At 36.7% G+C, this 24377-nt stretch overlaps 1 protein-coding gene across 1 annotated transcript; it reads right to left on the bottom strand.

Moving 5' to 3' along the window:
* Window positions 1–4833: 4833 nt before the first annotated feature.
* LOC129416363 (uncharacterized) lies at window positions 4834–9158 on the bottom strand. Its single transcript, XM_073872902.1, has 9 exons — window positions 7798–9158; window positions 7531–7631; window positions 7303–7353; window positions 6801–7182; window positions 6531–6707; window positions 6076–6205; window positions 5844–5969; window positions 5621–5710; window positions 4834–4994 (listed from the first exon to the last, which is right to left on the bottom strand). Exons 1-7 carry the CDS (start codon window positions 8939–8941, stop codon window positions 5930–5932), a joined length of 2025 nt encoding a protein of 674 aa, XP_073729003.1. The 5' UTR covers window positions 8942–9158; the 3' UTR covers window positions 4834–4994; window positions 5621–5710; window positions 5844–5929.
* Window positions 9159–24377: the final 15219 nt, after the last annotated feature.

Genomic DNA, 24377 nt, shown 5'->3' with positions numbered 1-24377 from the left:
ACGTCTTTTTTTACTTCTGGCGTTAACATTTGGTGAACAGCGCTATTTTTAGCCTTTCATTGATAAAACTAAGCGGCTGATCTCCGTAGTTTCGTTTTGAAAGCGTGTGAAAGTTGCGCGATCCTATTTCATCAATTGCGCTGAAAATTCAAAGAAAGCTCTTACACACTCATGTACAAAACACTGTGCAGCATGTTTACTTGCTAAACAAGCAGTGCACTCCGACATTAGTTTGCGTCCATATAAACTCATAATTACTCCCGCTCGGGTTTCAATGACAGCAGAGAGACTCGCCCACCGTCTCACAGACCACCCCCTCATAGTATTCAGCACAGAAGTGGTCGAAAGTGGACAAAAGAGACGGATTTAAATACCAGGTGTAAACGTATTGTGTCTCTCTCATCCACTTGTGATCCGATCGATGAAAACACATCTTAATACCAAGTGTAAACAGCCCCAAAGATCTATGAGGAAGTCACTTGCTTTCCTTTTCCAAACACAACCAATCAAAATGCTACACTTATTCACCAGGTCACACAGACACACTCCTCACATGTGCAAACACTAAATGCTTAACTGATCACTAACCAATCACTGCTTTACTTTACAGTAGTATAGATATGCCTATTAATAGGTCAAAGGTCACTGTTTTGTCAATCTGCACCCCCCCCCTGCCAATTCCTGGACCGGGACACCACACACAATTTACTGTATTCTACTGTAAAGAATATACTTTTGGTTTACATGTTTATAGTTTTGTTGTATGCTAATGTATACAACAGTAATATTTGGCCTTATAAATATTTTCTGTTTCTACATTGCATTGGTGTTTCCGGTGTACTTTTTACCCCTCTCAGCAGATTACTTTCACTGTAGAACATTGTATTGAAATGTAGATATAAGCCTATAAAAGACCAAAGAGCTTTAGATTTAGAACAGCAGTGTTTAGATGGTATATCCAAAAATATATTATTTTGAAAGAAGTGTTTGCCATTTGATGCAAATGCTTCATTTTGACACGTGTTTGTGGCATTTTGAATGCAGTGTTGCATTTTGAAGGAGATATGTGCTATTTTGCATTTTCGTGTGCAGTTTGAGAATTGTGTGTAGAGTTTTGAAAAAAGGAGACTTAGTTTTGAAAACGTGTGTAAGCAATTGGATAAAACTGTAATTGATTTTGCTAGAAGAGTCAGGGGTTCTGTAGCCTGGCTCCGCCCTCCTACGTGCTTCCGCTTTAGTGCTGGCTTACGATTAGTCGCGACTAATCGTTTGCAGAATAAAAGTTTTTGTTTACATAATATATGTGGGTGTATTGTGTATAATAATTATGTATAAATACACATACACACATGCATGTATATAATTAAGAAACATTTGCATGTGTATATACATGTTTATATTTATATATAATCTATATATAAGTACACACACACTTATTATGTAAACAAAAACTTTTATTCTGCAAACGATTAGTCGCGACTAATTGTGAGGCAGCACTATTCCGCTTAATTTTCATTTCGCTTCAGCAGTACGTCTGGGATTGCTCTATAGAGTTTCGTTTTCTCCTGCAAAAATCTGTCGGACCAATCAGCAAACAGATGGGGGTGGCTAAGAACAATGACGTTGAGGTCGTGCGTCAGTTTGAGTTGTAGTTCAGTAATGGCAGCGGAGAATGACGTGAGATTTAGTTATGATACAGGATGCTGTCACATTGAAAAATACTGCTTATCGTATACGTATATCTCTACGTATACATAAAAGTAAATTTTCAAGTAGCCTATCTGTATTTTTTATCAGTGTTTTTCTTTGGAAAACTTATATTCCAAAGCATATTATCATAATTTTTACTCCACTACATTTCATAATGTCAAGTTTTTGGTTTATATTTAATATTTCAGTACATTAAACATCTCATTCCAAAATGGCGGCAGCGCTACTGAAGCGCCATCTAGTGGCTGTGGCCAAAAACGAATCAGAGTTCCCCCTCTTGTTCTTCAGAGCTTTGACGACTCTGTCACAACAAAACCCTCCCGTTTTATTGCAACTTCCCATTGCCCCCTCATGCCTGTATCACTGGGAAACATTTAAATGTGAAGAAAAAACAGCGAGAGATCATGAGAGAGAGAGTACCAGTTCCTGCTTAACATTGACATAATATTATAAATAATAACATAAAATAACCAAAATGATTGTTCAATCTTACTTGTGAAATGTAATCTCATGTGATCTGGAATCAATACTGCGCCGGTTATTGCAACTGTAAGCTGCACAAAATACGGGCATAGTTGCTTTCTTCCGTTAACTCCAATGTGCTTGTGTACAGTGAGGAGACCCATCCAATATGGCGCAAACGCTTGATGCGTTCCAGCACGTCATGAGGTGGTTTTTTATTTTGTTGTAGTGTTTTTTAATTTGCTTTAGTGGTTTTAAATTTGCTGTAGTGTTTTTATAAATTGTTGTTGTTTTTTAATTTGTTGCAGTGTTTTTTAATTTGTTGTGGTGTTTTTTAATTTGTTGTTGTTGTTGTTTAGTAATTTGTTGTTGTGGTTTGCACTTCAGGGCCACCGTACATAGCCGCTTAAATCTTATTATCTTATATGGTAAGTTTTACATTCATAAATGCAAATGGACTCGGACTAAGCCCAATATTACCCAATTTAAGGTTAAGATGAAGATTTATTTTGAAACTTTGAAAGGACTTTCAAACGCTAAGGCTACCAAGACTATGGCATATTACAATGCGTTAAATTCCTCATTTTGAAAGATTTGTATTGTATACCCTCTTTCTTTTCTTTTTTATTTCTTTCCTTTTCCTTTTTTTTCCTTAAAGTGTATTTCTTTTACTTTAAATGATGTTTTATTAACAAAGTTCGGGAGGAGCACGTTCAAATAATCAACCTAATTACCTTGTAACTATGACCAGCTGTCGACAATCAGCAATCAGGTCTTCACCTGATCTGCATCAACAGAAACCTATATAGACTGAAAATCAACTCACCCTCATTCCTTGATAGTTTCAGCATCCCTCCACCTCCCCTTCTCCGCACGATTTGCCTAGTCACCTTACTAACCAGAACAGGGGGGATTATTCCTGGGTTCGGGCCTAATGCCGAGCCAGGAACCCTCTCCCCGCCAGGAGGTGCTCCGGGCTCAGGCCATTAATGAGCTCGGAGCCCTCTCCTCGGACAGCACGCCAAATACGCATATTGATAACCCTGTTCAGAATTATTTGTAAGTGTGAACTCGTAAAATGTTATTTGTAATCCTTTATGCTTGCAATGGTGCTACATGATGCTTTGATTGTACAATTATTTTGATACATAATAAAGCACAAAAAAAGGCATAGCCGCCCACCTTGCAGCTAAAAACCTATGGCTAAAACATGCACATAAAGATGTTTTGACGGATAAAACAAGAAGATTGGGATTATATATGGTGCATCTGTGTGTTTTTGTTTTTGCAATCCGAAGCCACGTCAGCTCACATATGGTTAAAACACTCGACTTCTGTTATAAAGTCAGTTTGTAGCAAAAAAATCCCACCAGTTCTCCTGTTTTGATGGTGTGCTAAGCTAATACCTGCTAAGCTAACGTGCACCTGCTAACATTTAGATATGCAAAATAGGTTTTAGGAATTATTTCAAATGGTAAAGCTCATTGAAAAGGCATTTGACACAAAGTCAAACAGTTGAAGACATTTAATCAAAGAAAAGAGGGGAAAAGCACTGTTAATAGACCGTTGTCAATAATTATTATAATAATAACAAATAATGATAATTAGAAGCCAAATCCAGTCTGAAGATAGTTCACCAGTAGGGGGAGTTGATCACAGATGAGCAGTGTCTAATATGATTTAGGCGAACTTTGGTCGGTTTTTACTATTATAAGTTCGTAAAACATTTATCCTTCTGACTGATAACGCTACAATTTTCTCTAGTTTTTATTTATAGACAGATTTAATGACAAACATGTGCATAATTAAAAAACCGGTAAAAGTCTTAATAATGATCTAAAAAAAAAAGAGAATACACTTTGACTTAATGGCTTTAAGTTAAGTTAAATCAGTAATTTTTCCCAAAATCTTGTATTTTAACAAAATCTTGCAATTGTGTAAAAAGTGCAAAATGTTTGGAGTGAGATCTTGATGCTTTTATGTTTTCCCCAGCAGATGTTTTGAGCACTTCAATCATTTCAAGTTTATTCTAGATTCATTTAAGGCCAATTGCAATTATATTATCATAAATATATATTACATGTATTTCGTAAAGTAATGTACTTTTAATCAGCTCTTAACTTTACAACAAAAATAATAGCCAACAGTGATAACAGAAATAGCTGCAGAGTAGCAGTTTAATTTATGCATGATTGGTGAAATGTTCAATCCACAGATTTAAATAAAATAAGTTAATCAAAATGTCTCGATGATTGAGAGAAATCATGCAAATTAAACTAAAACACAGAGTAATGAAGGGTATATTTTAAGGTTTAGGTCAAGTGTACTTATTTATTTGGGTTAAAACAGCATCAGGTTTAACACTGTGTCCGATTGGATTTACTACGTTAACTCTTAGTATTTTATACCAAGGTCAAGGGTTTGATATTGCATATGAAAAACATGTACATAAGTAACCAAGTTAATCATTTTGTTCAAATAAAAAATTAAAAAAGCAAATTAAAACATCTGCTAAAGAAAAGTCTTCCATATTCAATTCAATTTTATACTGTAGCACTTTTCACAATTGTTTAATTATTTCAAAGCAGCTTTACATTAATAAACCTGACTCCCTAAACTCCTAGGAGAAAAAACCCTAGAGAGAGAGACAGACATCGCTGATTCTATAGAGGACATACTATATATTAGATACTTTATTATACAACTTTAAAATATAAAAACATTAAGAATTAAAACATTTTTTTTAATGTGTTCAAGGATGAGACAGGATCTGCATCAGACGTTCAGCCAGCGGTCTGTGTTCATGAAGTCTGAAATACAACCTGAAGATAAGAAAGAAAGAAAATGTCAACATTTAATTTTTAGTCATCATATTTATAGTATAGCCTATCTAGAACCTTAAAGCCACAATATCAGTGGCGGCTCGTGACTGCTCATCCGAGGGACGCTAATTCAAAATAAGTGTTCGGAGTGTCATGTGTTTCGCATTTTTTAAATATTTGTTTGTTGCGTCATGTTAACCATGTGCATCATGTGTTTTGTCAAAATAAGTTCCTGCTGCACACGCGTCAAAACCATTTATGATTAAAGAGACGCTCACGTTCACAAAATACACGCAAGACACTCCCTTAACAGTAAACTTTGATTACGCGTGATATTATGCGAGTATCTGGCAGACGCAAGCGTCTCTTTTTATCATAAACCCTTTAGATGCGTCTGCAGCAGGCACCTATTTTGACCATACATGTGATGCACATAAGATCTCTCGACGTGCAGAACACATATTTTGAAATTATGAACCACACACATGATGGGCTACATAAACATTGTGACAAACTTGAACTTTGCATCAAGCGCCTTCGGAAAAAAGAAGTCATCGGCCGCCAGTGCACAATATGTATGATTTTTGTAATAAAATATACAAAAATAAATGCAGTTGTGAACTTACATTATGCAGAAAGTGTGCAAAAATGAGTTCCTCCTGAGAAATTGAGGCCCTTTTAATGTCTGTGCTATTCTCGCTTTCTGGTTATAGAAACTAGAGAGACACAAGAGGACAAATGCAGAAGTGTTGGTTAAACAACATCTAACACACAGCTATTAACTTATACATTATAATGCCATTAAATAATGTGATCAAACGGATAGTTAAAAAAGCATTAATTTATTACCTTATTTATCCGTAAACATGATTAGCAAACTCCATATGTCTCAGGATGATGAAAACAGCATCTCCAATCATTCCCCTCTTCTTCAGTCATTCAGCTTCATCCTTTTTATTTTCTGTGGATAGTGCCCTGTAGTGATGAAAATGTATATTTAAAACAATCTTACTATACAACTAACTACACAAAATAAAAAGCATGTAATCTGCAAAATGTAGTTTCCTAATTGGTCTGTTACCTCATTTTGTATACGAGTAGCTCTTCTTCATCAGACTCAGTTTTAAACCAGTCATGATCTAAGATCTGCTTGAGCGTCGGACGATCACTTGGATTCAGGGCCAGGCAACCACTTAACAGATCACAGATTTCTGTACAAGATTTAGGAGAGAGCTGGTTAGTCATCATGACACACAAATGACAATAATGATCACGGCATAAAGAGACGCTTTTGTTGTCATTTAATAATACTGCAAAAAAGTCTGTCTGTCTGTCTATCATCTAAAGGGACCCTGGTCACAGACAGACAGTACCTCAGGTTAAGATGATGGCACAGTGATGTAATACATCGGCGAGCCACTAAATGACTGTTTAGTTAAACACAATAAAATCTAACATCTTGCCAGACAGACCGTATCCTCTGATAATATTTATTGTGGCTTTGTGTGTGCATGTTGATCAGTCATTTTCACTCACCCTTTGATAAATCCATCTCATTTGTCTCCAGATTCCCGGAATTAAACTCGTTTAAAGGACAGGGGAAAGATCCAAGCACCATGAAGTACAGCATAGTACCTAAGGCCCAGACGTTTGCTGGCACGGCGTGGAATTTCTTAGCCGTTTCGATCTCAAGCGGGGTGCAACATGGAGCTCCTGTACACAAAACATCATGTTGAGTCATTTTGTAAAAGACGACCCTGCACTAACAACAAGTTTCAATACTCAATAAATTTTTTTTTAGCTCACCCCTAAAGTCACAGGAATCATAGGCCTCATGCGTCAGATAATGTCCAAGCCCAAAGTCAATTAACTTCAGGCTCATTGTTGATTGCTGCACCAAGAAGTTTCCGGGATGGATGTCGGTGTGAAAAACTCCATTATCCAGACAGTGTTGTACTGCCAGTACCGCCTGACGCATGAGATGTCTTGCTGTATTTTCACTTAGTTTTTCTTCAAGAAGAACATATAGCAACAAGGATTCGCTGTGCAGTGGGTACTCCAACACGAGCGTGTAAAAGTGTTTAGTCTCGTACCAGTCATACATCTGTATGACATTGGGGCATGAGGGCGCTTCTCCTAACTTAAGCAGCAGCGCCACTTCTGTAATAAGTGGTTTGGGGTATCCAGGCTGGAGAAAAAATGGTCAACAAATTACAATTAGATAGAACAAATAACTTGTATTGGTGCGTAATTGCTATACTGTCTATTTTCTGTTTAGTTCACTTCATCAAATTTTATGACAACTTACAATCTGAAGAGTCCTTTCATTCTTTCGTTTGATTATTCGCTTGATGGCAACCTGTAAAGAGAAAAACAACAAAAGTTAATTTCTCTTGAGCTGACTGAAGCGGCTCACCTGACACTTCACACATAACTTTAAGGTTTAAGAATCTACAAACTTTAAAACATGGTTTAGATCAAGTGAACATACAAATTTCAGCAAACATTGTGTTTGATATAAATACGAGTGCATTACCTCACTGCCATCCGATTTACGGATCCCTTTGTACACTATGGCACAGCCACCGCACCCAAGCACTTCATCCTCCAAGAGTTGATATTTAGAATCAAAAGTGTCTGAAAAACACACAGAAAAATTATGAGGTGAGAGTACATGTTAACACTCATATACTCACAGATGAAAGGTACAGCATACATTTCCAGGTACAGAAGAATATGATGAAGAAACCATTTCACTTATTGGTGCAACCCACCGTAGGAGTAATGAAGTCAATACACTCACCTTTAGGCACTGACGGATCAGCTGGTTTCTTCTTGCTTGGCGGTTCAGAAGCTTGTTGAACAACATTTATAACTTTTGGCCTGACAACTTTATCATCTTCTGACAAGGGATTTTTGGGATTTTCAAGGGCTTTTGCTTCAGGATTTCCTTCTTCTTTCGGTCCAGGATTTCCTTCTTCTTTTGCCCCAGGATTTCCTTCTTCTTTTGGTCCAGGATTTTTAGTTATTTTTGCATTAAAAAACCAAGGAAGTCTGAGATTTCCAAAAGCTTTTGGCCTGGGATTTTTACCACCTTTTGCCTCAAGATTTCCAACATCTTTTGACCCAATATTCTCTGGGATGGCACCTAACGTCTGTAGCCTGGCATTGGCTGCAGCGATGCCACCAAAACTGGCCAGATCCGCACCATCCATGGCACCAGGAATAGCTGGATCGGCATCTTTTTTCACTTTACTCTTCCCTTTTTTTCTAAAAGGGTTGTGAAATGAGCGGCTCTTTGAAGCCTTTTGTTTTTGTTTCTTTAAGCCAACACTCTTCGATTGAGAATTTGCCAGATCAACAACTTCCCTGGCATCAGGGATAGCTGGATCGGCCTCAATCTGTGAAGTCGGCATCGACTCCACTTTGCCCCTCCGGAAGCATCCAAAGAAGCGTTGCGTCAATGTCATGCGTTTATCCGGACGAATCTTTGGTTTTGATTGGGGGCCGGCCAGAGCAGGAACATCCATGCCAACAGGAATATCTGAAATAGCCTTGGGCTGTTGAGTTGGCACAACAGTCACTTTTTCTCCCTGGAGGTTAGATTTGCGGCTCTTTGAAGCCTTTTGTTTCTGTTTCTTCGGACCAACGTAGGTCTTTGACTGTGATGCAGGATCAACAACTTCCCTAACATCAGGGATAGCTGGATCCGCTTTAAGCAGGGGAGTCGGCACTGACTCCACCTTGCCCCTCCGGAGACAGTCAAAGAATGCCATTCGTTGTTTTTCCGGTTTGATCTTATTGTTTAATTCAGAGCTGGCCAGACCAGCACCATCCTTTACATTAGGATTATCTGAATCTGCATTAAGCTGTGGAGAAGACCAGAGGTGGGTCAGACAGACGGACAGACAGATGTTTCCAGCTATGTTTAGAAGCCATGTTTCCATCCAAGGCTTTTTAGCAAAAAAATGATTTAGCGCATAAACGCAATGTCAATACCTAAAAAAATATATATATATAAAAAAATAGCTTTAATGCAAATAAATGTGATGTCACATGATAGACCGATGTCCGAGAATCAGACACAGTCGATAATTTTAAATCTAGACTTAAAACTTTTCTCTTCAACAAAGCATTCGCATAATTCGTCTAGTAAAAGTACTTAACTCGAAATAGTTATCTGTACAGAACAAAGCACTCGCGGTCATAACACAGACCAACCAAATAAATAAATAAAAACCTTATCTTAACCTATAGTCGGATTGCGATTTTGGAACTTTCGTGTTCTTGTGAATAGTATGCCATACAGACCCGTTTGCCACTGAACCTGCATTAACGACGACAGTGGGGCCTCCAGCCTTAGTCAATTGGGTTGACACGTATCGTCAGGCTGCGATGTTGGCGTTTTTTTCGTGATCTTGTACATAGTATGCAATATAGACCCATTTGCCACTGAACCTGCATTAACGACGACAGTGGGGTTACAGGCCTTAGTCAAACGGGTCGACAGGTTTCATTTTCTCTTAAAAATCGGAAGGTGACCCTTAGTTACCATATATACCGTCGCAGTGGGCCCCCAATTTGCAAAATCCTCAACTGTGGATAATATAATTATGCCGCAATAGTTAGTCTGTCTGAAACTAAGCTGATTAAACCACATCACTGTGTGACACTTGCATTACATGTGAACGGCCCCTACGCTAATATGATTTTGTTTTTCTCTCCCTGTCTCGTCCCTGGGTCCCATTGACCCTGAGGACAATGGGACAAACAGACCCAGTTCCGGTAGATGTGAAAGTCGGCACACCTCTGATCTACTGGTCGTCCTTCAATGTGATGCCCAGCTGATGCCTGACCAACGACCACCGGCAGGACCCGCTTAATATCCGCTTAATCTCTGCTTAAGCTCCTTATCCATTAATATGTGTGTATATACATGTATATCTCCCAAGGGTTTTTCCCTCCAAGGACTTTTATTTTTATTTCCTAGGCTAAACAACCCGGGGTTTTTGTTTTTTTTCTCCTAGGGGGTTTTTTACCCCGGGGAGGTAGCCTGCTTGGGCTTAACTTAGCTTCTTCTTCTAGACGTTACATTAGTAATATGCTCGCTCATAATGTCGCGTCATAGCCGCAGCAAATTTGACTGCTTATGCTATTGTGTATTATGTTGTGCTATCTGTCGTTTTTCTGTGCTTTTACTGCTTCTATTAATGTAAAGCTGCTTTGAAACAATTGAGTATTGTGAAAAGCGCTATATAAATAAAATTGAATTGAATTGAATCTTTATCACGCGCAACCTCTGAAGGGCATAACAGCAAACAATAGGCGCTCTTATTGCAGCCTGAGACTTTCTGTTTTCATCCTCCATATACACAGAGCTGCACTGAACTTACTTCATGAAGTGCTGAAATGTCAATCACTTATCCATAAAATGATTCATGTTTATTCTCCTAAATATTACATTTTTTCTCCTCATAATCGGGTCCCTTTGGTGAAAGCACATTTATTTTAAATTACCGAGACCACAAACATTAGACTGGACCTGGCTAAGCTTTTATTGTAAAAGCATTAGAGAAATTAGGTAGATAATTTGCTCAAGATCAGATTTTTTGTGATACACCAAAAGTAATGTCGCTTTCATCATTCGTGATATCACAACGGACACCATTTTAGCACCATTTGAATAGAAAACCTTTTTACGCATATTCACTTGGTCGATAACAAAACCTGGATGGAAACATGTCTATAAATGGACAGATAGTTGTATTGAATGTAATGATGTAACAAACCTCTGAAGGAATCAGTGTTTCCACTTTATCATTATGAAGGAATGGCTGCTTTACTTTATTCCATCCCTTCTTTAATGATTTCAATAATTTATTCTCACATTTTTCTACACCAAAAAAGAAAAACAAAAACAAATGATAAACTATTAGAACATTCATTATGACAAAAGAGAATGACAAAGAACCGGGGTCAGTAATGATACTTAATAAACACATTTAACAAACTGTCCACCCAGATACTCTTTGATTAAATATGTATATGTAATTGAGTATCTAATTCTTTATAACAAATTCCTAAAAATACAGCAATGATTATTGCATTAATAATGCTGTTAAAATAAGAGTTTAAAACACACTAGAAAAATGGTCTAAACTTAATATCTTATTGTAAGATGCTTTATTTTACTGACTTTAATGTAGTAAGATATCAGTATCTGCAAGGGCCAACAAAACTATTGAGGAACAAACATGGTACAGATTTAAAGATTGTCAGGAACACAAAATTTCCATCTGACCTGTGGGGCTGTTCGCCTCCTCAAATGCAGGAGTAAACTCCTTTACTCCTCCTCGTGGATGTGAACTCCCGGCGCGTCTGTCTAACAAATGTCCGTTGTTCGGGACAATGTCAGGGACCGCACTTGGTAGGACAAAATCCATTCCACCATCATCACATCTCCATCCCAACACTGCAATTCAATAAATAATGTTATGAAATGAATGCTTTAACTGAAGTGATCAATATGTGTTTAAAACTTGTCACTTATTTTAATGTATTATTTATTCAACTGTACAAAATAATTCAATAAAGTAATGCCTTCATTTGAAATTATAATTTTTCTTTTTGTCTAAATTGTATTGAAGCCAAGAGAGAACGTGCATTAATATTATTTTTGCTTTTCTCGTGATCATGACTTTATTTTCTGGGGATCTCGAGATAACAAAAAGTTGTTATCCTGACAATCCAAATGTCATAATGTAATTTCCTGTCCATAATATTTAGTGTATTTTAAAGTGAACTGCTGATGCATACGTGTAGCTAATAATTACATAAAGACTTATAAGATATATAAATAAGAGCTGTCCAAACTGAAAGGAACTTGCACTGACATATCTTAAAATACATCAGTGCCCTTTGTTTTGCCTCAAAATGCACACAAGTAATGTTTTTAGTAAGGCATGTTTGTTAAAACTAGTTATATTTCCTAAATAAATTAAGGCCTAGTCCTGGTTTAAGATATCTCTTCCCGGGAAACCACCCCATAATGTGTGTGAATTTAGGGACCATCTTCAAAGTAATAATGTACACGATTCTATCTTTAATAGTAATTAACAATTATATTAATAACTATATAAGTAAAAGTGTACATTATAGCCGACAACCATATGAACACAGTTGGGTTTGTGACTGTTTGTTGACTAAAAGTTATTCCATTTAAATGCTGTATAAAGTAGAAACGTGTATATTAAGGAGTAACTTTAGAGACGGTCCCTAAATTCACCACTATCAAATTGTCAACCATAGACATTATATACGTAGACACCTCATGGCGTGCTGGAAGGCATCAAGCGCCGGCGCCATATTGGATGGGTCTCCTCACTGTACGCTAGCACCAGAGTCAATGGGAGTACACGGAAAGAAAGCCATACTATGGCTGTATTTTGTGCAGTTTACGGTTGCAACAACCGGCGCAGTATTGATTCCAGATCACATGAGATTACATTTCACAAGTAAGATTGAACAATCATTTTGGTTATTTTACGTTATAATTTATAATATTATGTCAATGTTCAGCAGGAACTGGTACTCTCTCTCATGATCTCTCGCTGTTTTTTCTTCACATTTGAAGGTTTCCCAGTGATACAGGCATGAGGAGGCAATGGAAGTTGCTATAAAACGGGAGGGTTTTGTTGTGACAGAGTCGTCAAAGCTCTGTAGCACGACCGCCATTTAGGAATGAAAATTCTCACAGCCAATTCATTCTAAATTCATTCATATTAAAATTAATTTAATACCTAATTACATAAAATACCCAAATACGTAAAAATTACATAAAAATGTTGTACTAAAGTACTTTTACTTAAGTAAAAGTAAAAAAGTAGATGTTTAATGTACTTAAATATTAAATATAAACCAAAAACTTGAAATTATGAAATGTATGGAGTAAAAATTATGATAATATGCGTTGGAATATAAGTTTTCCAAAATAAACACTGATAAAATACAGATACTTGAAAATTTACTTTTGTGTAGAAAGTAAAACACCTAAGTAGTGTCTGCCTCTGTCAATATGACATACTTAAAGAGCATAATACAAAGTATTTTAGGATGAAAGCAGTATTTTTCAATGTGTGGCAGCGTCCTGTATCATAACTAAATCTCTGCCGCTTATAACAAACACAAACCGTGTGCAAATCCGGCAAAAATTAGGGGAGTTATAATTCCTCATTAGAAATGAATGCAAGGGAGCGCACTGGAGACCCATCCAAGATGGCGGCCGCCCGATACGTCAGCTCCAATAGGCAGCTCAGTCAACGAGGTGTCTACGTATATAATGTCTATGTTGTCAACTACTTACTGACGAATCGATTTCCTCTTAAACGAATCCCTGATCTAAGTAAAACCTATTTTGTTCATCCCCTAATTTACCAAAATATACCTCTGCTGTCTTCAAACAATACAACCCGTTCATGTACATACATATTAAGAACCCAAGAGCTTTCATCACATCACAAAAAATACAACTTTTGTTAACTTGAGATAACGAGAAATTAAGTTGTGATCATGAGAAAACAAGCAAGCAAAAATAAAAATAGTACACAACATTGGCTTCAGTAAATGAACAAAACAGTCTGGATAACAACAGTATGCACTGCTAACTATTTATTATGTTATACATCCATTATGAAAGTGAAACATTTACATCCAACAAATGGTTAACGGTACTTTATTAAAACCATTGTTACCACAAAATAACCATGGCTTTGCTAATAGTACTCAATACACCAATAAACATGGTTACTACACTTTTACCTCATAAAAACCATAGTTAATTTTCGTGAGGGATAATAAAAAACAAGACCTCATACGGCGTAATTCTTATCTTAAATTGTGAGGATGTTTTATTAATTTTGGTCGCTTTTTTTGCGTATTCTGCCGGTCAAGAAAAACGGCGGGTAAAATATCAAGTACACGAGCACCACCTGGTGTGTCTACATGTACATGTGCATTAACAACACAATAACTTTATGTACACAACGTAAACTTATCAGCATGAAAGTCAGACTTTTTGCTTTAACTCGCATCTTACCTTTTTGGCGTTTCGCCTCATGTGTTGGATAAACATCCACCATCTCCTCCTCCTCCTCTCCTCCTTCAAATGGATTTAAGGAACCGGCAGCGCGCCCGACTTGTGACGATAGTCCGAAATCAGGGACATAGTCAAAGTTCGGCACAGCATTCGGCAGAATAAAATCCATATTTTCAACATCAGCTCCTTCCATGTCCTTGTCGGACAATGGTGTTACAGGACGAAACATGATGTGAAAAGATAACTGCAGACTTAACTGTGCTTAGACTCGGTTCACAGACGGTTGAAATCTAAGTAAACTGTCCTCCGTACACAGTGCGTCAAGCAGTTTAAAGTTGCGAACTATTTGAAAGTCTGCAAATTCACTTGAAAATCTGTACAGTAGCGTTCGGAGTCAACCAAAGGCAAGCGTTCAGATCAGTCAAATGATACCAGTTTCATCTGGCTGAGCGTTTTATAGGCACCGATTGTGATGTCATAATGTCTCTATGACAACGATAAGTTCTACAGTATGGTTGTCATGGAGTTTAATGACTTTGTTCTGTTTACGGTTCAACTGTGATGAGTTATATATATATTTATGTCCCCTGTGTTGTTTAATTAAAACTATTTACAACGTTTGGACTTTTTATTGTAGATATATATATATATGAATAAAATCTCTTTAATATGTCTTAATGCTTATTACTACTTTTTAAAATGTATTTTACAGTATGTATAGATGCTATTTTGTATTAATATATTTAGACCTATTGTGTTATTCATTTACAACCATTAGATGGCGCTATGTTAATTACCAGTAATGTTAAAAGAAAAGACTATTAGTCGAGAGTAAAACACAGACATGCTCAGATTGTATGGAGATTTTATTTAAATCATCAAAAAGCATCAAAGGTCATATATTTTAATGCATGATACATACGAAAGGTTTTTCATTGCTCAAAATCCTTCACACATATCAAATAGTTAAATACTGGCAAAAACAGACATTAAGTTAGCTAATAATCCCTCATCCCTTACAGCAGTTAAAGCATCAACAGAGTTACATATTGCTGGGTTTACTGCAGGGTTAAATTCACTAAACACTACTTAATATTGATTCCCAAACACATTAAAGGACATTTGACATGTTGACTGATGAAGAACCACCACAGAGACTAAAGGGTCATGGTGATGGACAAAATATGAGATGAGAGGAAAAGATCTAAAAAATGTTTCCACTACCAAAATTATTTTTTCTGCCCAAACCAATTTTATGCAACAATCTCCTATCATTGGTCAGATAACATGAAGCCTAAATTAACCTCCTGAACCCGAGCTTTGGTTTGACTTTTTTTTTTCAGATTTTTACCAGCTATTTTGGGGAACCGATAAATATAATAACCAAATATTTTTCTTAGAACATGAAGCAGTGTATTTGTCCATGTTTGTGTATAACAGGTTCCAGTTACACAGAATTAAGTATTATGGTGCAAACAACAAAAACATTGATGTCCACATATGTGACATCCAGGTCTTAGGAGGTTAAATGTGGCATAATACAACTGTAAATAGAGATAGACCTTATTTAAAAATGTTACCTTATTAAAGATATCAAGATTATATTTTTAACATTATAGATTTTATGTAGAAATCTCTCAAACTTGCTTCACTGATACTCTGAACTTTATTGAACAACATCTAAACACAGTTTAAAAATTATCTTCATTCACTGTTAAATTTACCTTTAAGCTAAAGTAGACTGTACCATATACCATTAATCTATATAAAGCACTGTACCATACCACCAAAAACATGTTGAAGTCATACTTTCTGTTAATGCTATTCATTTTTATCACCACTAGGTGGCGACTGTAGATCAAACATGCAGTCACTGTTTCATTTCTCTGAAAAGGTTTGAGTGGAGACGAGCACGTGGACCTGTGTGATAATAATAAGAGATTATTCAAAGACATATCACAATGAGGATAACTTTAGTATAGGGATAAACATTGCCTACTGAAAAACAGCTAAAACCAACCTAACCTAGTTGATCTGGTCTCCCAGTTTGGTTTTAGCTGGTGTAGCAGGCTGGTTTTAGAGAGGTTTTTAGAGTCCACTTTTAGCTGTTCAGATTGAAAAACCAGCTTTACCAGGCTGAAAGCTTAGACGAGTGGTCTTAGCTGGTTTACGCTGGTGCTGCACGCCTGGCAAAGCTGCATACATCTGGTTTTAGTTTCTGTGAGCTTTTTTCCAAACAAAAAATGTGCACCTAGAGAATCCAAATAGACACATGATAACAAAATAAGAAAGAGCACTACATATTACATGACTATCAATTCAAAACTTATCTGCACACAACAGCACAAAACTATTTCAGAAACAAAATTGTACATTATAACAAATTACTTGTTATGTTGAATGTGGTCACTCGGGAGTCGGGAATGGACTCCAGTGATTATCTGTTTCAGTTGAAGGCCTATTTTACATCGCAAGGAGAAAACACACACACACACACACACACACACACACACACACACACACACACACACACACACACACACACACACACACACACACACACACACACACACACACACACACACACACACACACACACACACACACACACACACGCGGGTGCAAACGCTTTATAATTACAAATGCCTTATGTTTGCCAAATAACTTAATGCTCAACATTGCTGGTAATACTCATATTTTCCCCCACATATCTTATTTTCTTGTTTTTATATATTTTATGCATCAGATTCATAAAAGGGGTGTTGCAGGTTAAACACCACTATCGAGTACATGAATCACTCAAGATATATATCATTTTTTTAATGTCTCAAAAATGGTCTTAAAGACCACTATTTTTTTACGTTTTTACGTTTTGGGGAGAAGTGGAGAAAGCCTCAGCCAGAGCCATAGAGATAGATGAGACATTTATTGCCGTTTAATACTTGCATATATCATTTGGAAATCATATATACATCGTAGTGTAGGGCAGATGGACAAGAGTGTGTTTTTGGAGCTGGACAATAAAACAATAAAACCACATTCTATGTTCCCGAGAGAGGGTGTTGTCTCTCTCCACAGGGGTCACTGATACCCAGGAACTGACCTGTATTTCTTCCCCTCTCAAAGATCTTGTTGCTGGAAATATACTAAACACATGTAATATTGAGTATATCATATGTTGTGATGATGGAAATACTGTTACAAGATGTTTGATATCTTTTTAAAGGTCATGGTGTGATGGGTAAAAAGAGGTCTAATTTCTTTAAGTCTAAGATAAGAGTATATTGGAGATTTAAACATATTGTTTGTCCTCTAAGAGGCGTGTCTTATAATCTTAAGTACAGACGGAGGGCGATCCCATTTGGTGACCTTTAGGGCCACGAGAAACTAAATGAAAAAACCATATTGACCATAACTCTCATTTCACTGGTGTATATAAGGAACATTGGCAAAGGACTCGGGGGAAGCATCTGTATGTGTGTCTTTGATTGCAAGGTATGAATTTTACTTTGTGACTTTTCTTTATATGCTGATCTTTTTAATGAATGTTTGACTAGATGAATTTGAACAACTAAATGATTGATTTAAGTGTAACCTGCCTGGCATAATAAATTGTTAACTTTTATTCATTTTAAAACTTGTCGAGTCTTTTCTTGTATTTTAAGTATTTAAGAGAATATACAGAAGGGGGCCTAGATTAGGAAAATTACCTCTATTGAAAATATGATGTGTATAATTGCCTCACTTTATAGGTTGGATGGAGAAATGCCTCAACCTAAACTATAGATGGATCCTCTTATTTTCAATGTGTTTTGGAGAAACCTCTGATTTTAATTTAAGTTAGAAGGAGAATGCCTCTACGCCCAGCTGTACCTTAGCACCTTCAGGATTATAACTTATTCTCTATGTATATTTAAATAATTAAGAGAATGAAAACATAATAATAATGATACATATAAATTACGATCAGCATCAGAATAATATTGATAATTTATAAATTGGAGTCAGATTATAATTTAAGTACCGAGGTAAAATAAATAAATTGAAACCTAATAAATGGAATTATTATTGTAGAAGCGATGAGGAAGGAACGAACACGAGCACCCACTCTACTTGCATCCGTCGTTGGGCTGGTGGGTGGTACTTTACAGTAGGAAATATATAATGGGGTATACTGCAAAGTTACCATGCTAATTATTGTTTATGATATATGTGGAGATAAATAAAACTTCGCAAATCTGCTGATTTGATCCATTCATGTCCTGACCACTAGAGGCTAGAGATTAGAGGTCGACTGATATGGCTTTTTCTCTGGCCGATGCCGATATTTAGAAATCAGGGCAGCTGATGGCCCATATGTTTGGCCGATTTTCTATATGTACATAATAATCAAAATGTTCGCATCATTAAGCAGATATTCTAAATGTAAAAATGTCACTATTTAAGTCAAAGTATTTAAAAAAATGATGACTGGTCTTTCTGAAGAGTTTTACAACCTCTTCTGCAGCATGCATTTATCAGACACAGATATTACCTGACACTCTGCTGTCATCATCTTTCATCATTTTTTATCATGGCTTTTATTGCTTTGTAGGATAAAATCCTTATTTGGTAGACCTGATAAATGATTTATTCATCATAAAGTTAACACAGTAAATGTCTATGTTTTTTAGTTGAGACTGTTATTTAGGGCAAATCTTTCTAAACAGATTTACATTCTCCTTTCTGAGGCGCTATAAGTGACTGACAGTGACGCCTTGTGAGTTTAGTGTTGGGACAGATCTGTTGTTCCAACCGTTCATTCAAACGAATCAGTTCGCGAATCGGACGCGTGGTGTTTGTAATCCAGGCTGAGCAGCGCAAAACTGTAAACAAAGTGTTACTGTAACAACACGAAAAACATTTCCTCGGTGGATATGATTTGGTCTTCCGACCTTTCGCCATCGACTCAGTTGTTTTGTTTTTTTCACTTGGGGCTGTTGCCATTTAAAGGGACACTTCAACCATTTGCATTAAGCTTTGTAAAGTTAGAACCCCAGTCATGTTTTTGAATGGTCGTGCATCATTTCCTCAGTTGCCGCTGAGACAGGAGAAATACAGATTTCAGTGTTGCACTTCCTTCTTTATTTTGCATCATTGAAAGAAGGAAGTGCTAAATCTTTGTTGAGGGAGTGAGACTACAAACACCCCTTCTCTTGGTCAAATAGGCACCAAATTTGAAATGTATGTTACATTTCGACTACAAATATGACGCACTTTCAATAAAGATTAATGTTTCTATGGGTGAAATGCTCCTTTAATGTTACACACACAATCTGGTAGAGAGTAACAACAGCTTCCCGAAATCTGTGACCTCTCTCTGTTTCATTCAGAATTGCAATAATGTTACTCAAATTCACTCTGGTGATGTCTAATCTCATCTGTAATATATCATCAAATGCATTTTGACCTGATGTTAACACTTAGGCCTAGTCCACACGGACACTGGTATTTTTATAACCGTGAGTTTTTTCACGCGGTTCAGCCGTTCGTCCACACGAAACCGCAGTATCAGGGCACTGAAACCGAGCATATTTGAAAACCCCGGCCAGGGTGAGCTTTTTAAGAAACCCCGGTTACAGTGGTGTCGTGTAGAGAGTAAAACCGGGGGTTTTGCCTTGCGACGTCCCAACTCTCCCGATTGCCACTCCGCTACTGGCTGGAAGTGAGTGCGTTTTGGTCACCGGTCGAGAAGCTTTCCCCGCAAACAGATGTGACGTGCCTCACTCAGCTTCCAGGATTTGAGCAGTGGCGAAGCCAGAAATGTTTAAGTGGGTGGGCCTTTATAAAACAGGGTGGGCAAAGCATAGAATGTACATAAACTGGGGGCGTGCACAACAAAGTACTCTACACGTCGACACTCTGTGTATCTAGTGAAAAAAGCCCTACATGTGGCCAAATCATTCCAATTTAAAAAAAAAGTTGGAGTCCCACTATGCAGTCCAGGCCGAAGACTCTGCATTTGCAAGAAACATTAAGGAGAAAATCTGGACTGACCTTTCTGCACGTTACCAGGTTTCTTTACAGATACTCATTAATTTCCAGTCTTCATGTGAATGAATGACTCATCATTGTTCTTTCTTACTTTTTTTATTAAGATGAAAATGTCCGGAACTTCCTGGAAGAAGCAACGGTGATGGACCCAAGGTTCAAGTTGAAAATAGACAGTGATGCCATTTGGGACAGGCTGAGGTCTGCAGTAATTGTAGCAGCCACACCCAGAGAGACAGAAAAGGTTTTTGATTTACAGTTTGTTGCTTATTTCTGTTGTGATGCTCAACTCTGGTTCCATTCATAGGGCTGACATGTTCTATTTTTCTTTTAAGCAGTCAGAGCAGGAAGACAACGTACCGAGTCTAGGACAATCTCAGGAGGTGGAAGAGAAGCAACAGGAGGAGGTAGAAAACTATATAAGTCCTTTTACTCATAGTAAATGTGGCATGACGATACAATAAACTAATCAAATCATTGAACAACTAAACATTTTGGTGGTAACGTAACAGTTCCCTTACCAGTAGCACTAGCTTTAATAATAGAATTAGTACATAAGTATATTTGTTTTTTGGACATCAGATTTACTTGGTAAACCTTTCAGACACCACATATAAAACACCCCAGGAAGACAGCCTTGGAGAAGCTTTTTGCGGAGGAGGAGCATGATTTACAAACAGCCCCACAACAGACTCTGACATTTTGTGAACGACTGGACCGAGAAATACTGATGTACAGAGCCATACCTTCCATCTCTGTATCAGCGGATGCTACTCTTTGGTGGTGGCAGAAGAGGGACACGATGCCTCTTTTGGCTGATCTTGCCCAAACATATCTGTGTGTTCAGGCATCTTCTACCCCTTCTGAGAGGGTGTTCTCCACTGCTGGAGACACTATTAATCGAGAGAGAGCTAGGATTCTCCCAGAAAAAGCAGATATGCTTATTTTTCTTCATAAGAATTGTTAAATGAATCAAATTTGGTTCAGACATATTTCATTGCAAGCCAGTTTTTCACTGTTAGGCTTCCATCCCTGTTTTTATAGAGAACTGTTCATTCTATATTAGGAGGAAGAGTTTATGACTTGTAAGATTGTTATGTTTACAGAATATTTTATTTTGTAAATCTTATTTATTTTTCAGTTTTCTTACTCAAGTGTAAAATTTAAAACAAATAAAACCACTTGTTTTGCACAAAAAGCAATTGACTACTTTTTTCCAAAACCTATTAGGAATTGTTAAGAGAATCGTTAAAGAATGGTATCGGTAAGAAGAATCGTCAGTGGCATTGACATTGATAAAATCTTATCAATTCCCATCGACCATGTCCCCAATATACCCTCCTTGACCAGTGGCGTTTCTAGACAAATTTCACTAGGGGGGCCAAGGAGGGGCCAGTGTTTTACCAGAGGGGCACATAAAAAAATGGCAAGAAATTATATTTAAATATTATAGGGGTGGTTACAGGAACTAGTTTAAGACAGGGCTAGGCCTTAGTTTAATTAGGAAATATAACTAGTTTTATCAAACATGCCTTACTAAATACATTACTTGTGTGCATTTTGAAGCAAAACATAGGGCACTGATATATTTTAAGATGGCATTGCAAGTTGTTTTCAGTTTGGACAGCTCTTACATTTATATTAGTCTAGGACTAGTCTAACGGGAAACCACCCCTTAAACTTTATTTTACTTTACAATCATAAAAATATTTATTTAATACAAGAGTGCAGGTGCAAAAGAGGAGCTGGGCTCTTTTCTAAAGCCCTCCAACCGAAAAATATGCGAGTCTACTCAATAAACTTTATGAAATGCAACCTTTTATAAAGACAAACGTTTGTTTTAGTTTACATATAAACACACATTGCTAGACAGTTAGGAACCACAATCTAATCAATATTTAAAATAATATTTATTTTAAATTGTAAACATTTTTATATGTAACATTTAATATTCCTCCAATTTTATGCACGTATATGTAAGAGCATAATTAATTAATTATTGTTTAAAAAAGTCAGCGAGATGTTGGTTTTGCCGGTTGTTGATGAGTAATAGCTGTGAGTGATCACAACGCGCTTAAGCAGCCACGTCACAGAAGAACAAGTGAACAGTGTCCCAATGTGAAATGAGCCTTGTTTGACTCTGTGGACCCTGTACCGGGTCCAGAATTATCTTATTTTGACTTAATATAAAATATTCCTTTAATTTTTAATGGTCTGTCATGGACCCAGTACCACATATGAGATACTGTTTGAAAGCTTAGACTCTCTACTTTCTGCAGATATGCATCACTTTGAGATATGTTTCACTGTAAGAAAGTTAGTTACACTTAATTTACACTATCACCCCCCCCCCCCCCATAATTTTTAATATCATTTAATATTCACATATTTCATATTTTTCAAGTATGACAAACATGGGCAAGTCTTATATCATATGAAAGCTCTCACTCTCAGGAATAAGGCTGCAGTGTTATTTTTGTCCTATTTTCATCACATATCCAACAATCGTCGAATGAATAATGATGTAAAAAATCGTCTTTTGTAAACATATGGGATAATTGAGTGTGGACTGCCTCAGATAGCACAGATAGCCACAAATGATACACCATCTTTTCTCTTAGGTCCTACACTCTTAAAAAAAATGGTTCTATATCGAACCAGAAATGGTTCTATCACCCGCTTCATATATGGAACCCCCAAATGGTTCAATATAGAACCACTTAAATGGGTTCATTAAAAAGAACCCCAAATGGTTCTTTGAATCAAAGTTAGATGGTTCTATTTAGAACCATTAAAGGTTCTTTATTATTATGAGTAATTTATTATTGATAAGAAATTATAACCAATCTAGAAAATTATAAAAGTTTACTATTTATTAATTGTATTATACAGAAATATAAATCTATAAAAATTACTTAAAATCACATCTCTTTATTCTGTATTAGACAGCAAAACTTTAGTTTACATTTAAAATGTCTCATTACATTCAACCATTTAGTTATTTAATTATTTCCATTAAGCATTTTCACTTTTTAATAAACATACATATACATATATATATATATATATATATATATATATATATATATATTGCATCTCTGTATTAAACAGCTAAACTATTAATTACACTATACATAAAAATTTTTGTTCAAGTTATTTCCCCTACGCATAGATACTGTACAGTATATGCAGTACTAATTTTAGTAACTTTTACATGTGTCTGAAATGATGAAAAGAAATCACGGTAACACCCCACAACAAGGTTCATTAGTTAACACTAGTTAGCTACACTAGTCAACATGAACTAATAATGAACTGCACTTATACAGCCTTTATTAATCTTTGTTAATGTTAATTTCAACAATTACTTATACTTTATTAAAATCTTGTTAACATTAGTTAATGCACTCTGAACTAACATGAACAAGCAATTAAAGCTTGAATTTTTATTAACTAACATTAACAAAGATGAATAAATACTGTAACAAATGTATTGCTCGTGGTTTGTTCAAGTTAGTTAATACATTAACTAATGTTAACTAATGAACCTTATTGTAAAGTGTTACCGAAATCACAATGCATTTAAAGACAATTCATGAACAATCTATTAAATAAAATGGCAATTTACACAAGTTGATTGTACATTTGTTTTGTACAGGTATTAAAACTTAAGCATAAATTTTATAAATTAATGTCACTGTGTGCTTAATGGCAAAAGGGTATTGAACATTGAGGAGAAAAAAAAAACGCAAACAGTTGTCACGGAGTGACTATGCGGGGCGGAACCAAAAGGAGAGTGAAGAGGTTCCGCCCGGACCGGTTTGTACAGACACCGGCACTTCCGGGTTCCCCGGGAATCCCCGGACTTACTGAAACAAGGCACAGCTGTGTGAGTGACATGGCGAGCGATGGTTGGGCGAGCCACGCCATGGAGGAGGATATAAAGAGAGAAGGTAGAAGTTACTGTAAGGGTCGCAGAGTCCGAAGAGTCCGCAGGCTCTGCTGATCCGGCGACCGCTAGGTAGCGGGCGGAAAGAGTGCGGGGCTGGTCCGGGCGAAAGGACGGCGTGGTTGTGTATAGCAAGTTACTTGTCAGAGTGAAGTTTGATCGCGTTGGATATATGCTGCAGATGCCGGCTGGGTTGTTAGTCGTTCGGGTGCTGAAATACGTAGTTCTGCTACGGCTGGGAGCTGTGGAGGGAGAAGAAACACTGTTCAACAGTCAAGTAAGAACCTCTTGAAACGGAAATACACAAAGC

Source organism: Misgurnus anguillicaudatus, chromosome 11 (genome assembly GCF_027580225.2).
Source record: "Misgurnus anguillicaudatus chromosome 11, ASM2758022v2, whole genome shotgun sequence".
NCBI lineage: Eukaryota > Metazoa > Chordata > Actinopteri > Cypriniformes > Cobitidae > Misgurnus > Misgurnus anguillicaudatus.
Note: the sequence above shows the minus strand (reverse complement) of the source record. Positions and strands in the feature narration are given on the sequence as shown.

What these genes read in the sequence shown, in the direction of transcription:
- LOC129416363 (XM_073872902.1), bottom strand. Translation starts at nt 8,941, where the DNA reads ATGGAAACATGGCTTCTAAACATAGCTGGAAACATCTGTCTGTCCGTC. An exon ending in GTAAATCGGATGGCAGTGAG is followed by an intron (nt 7,354 to 7,530) that starts GTAATGCACTCG and finishes TTCTCTTTACAG; the next exon opens with GTTGCCATCAAGCGAATAAT. An exon ending in CTACTCGTATACAAAATGAG is followed by an intron (nt 5,970 to 6,075) that starts GTAACAGACCAA and finishes TCATCACTACAG; the next exon opens with GGCACTATCCACAGAAAATA.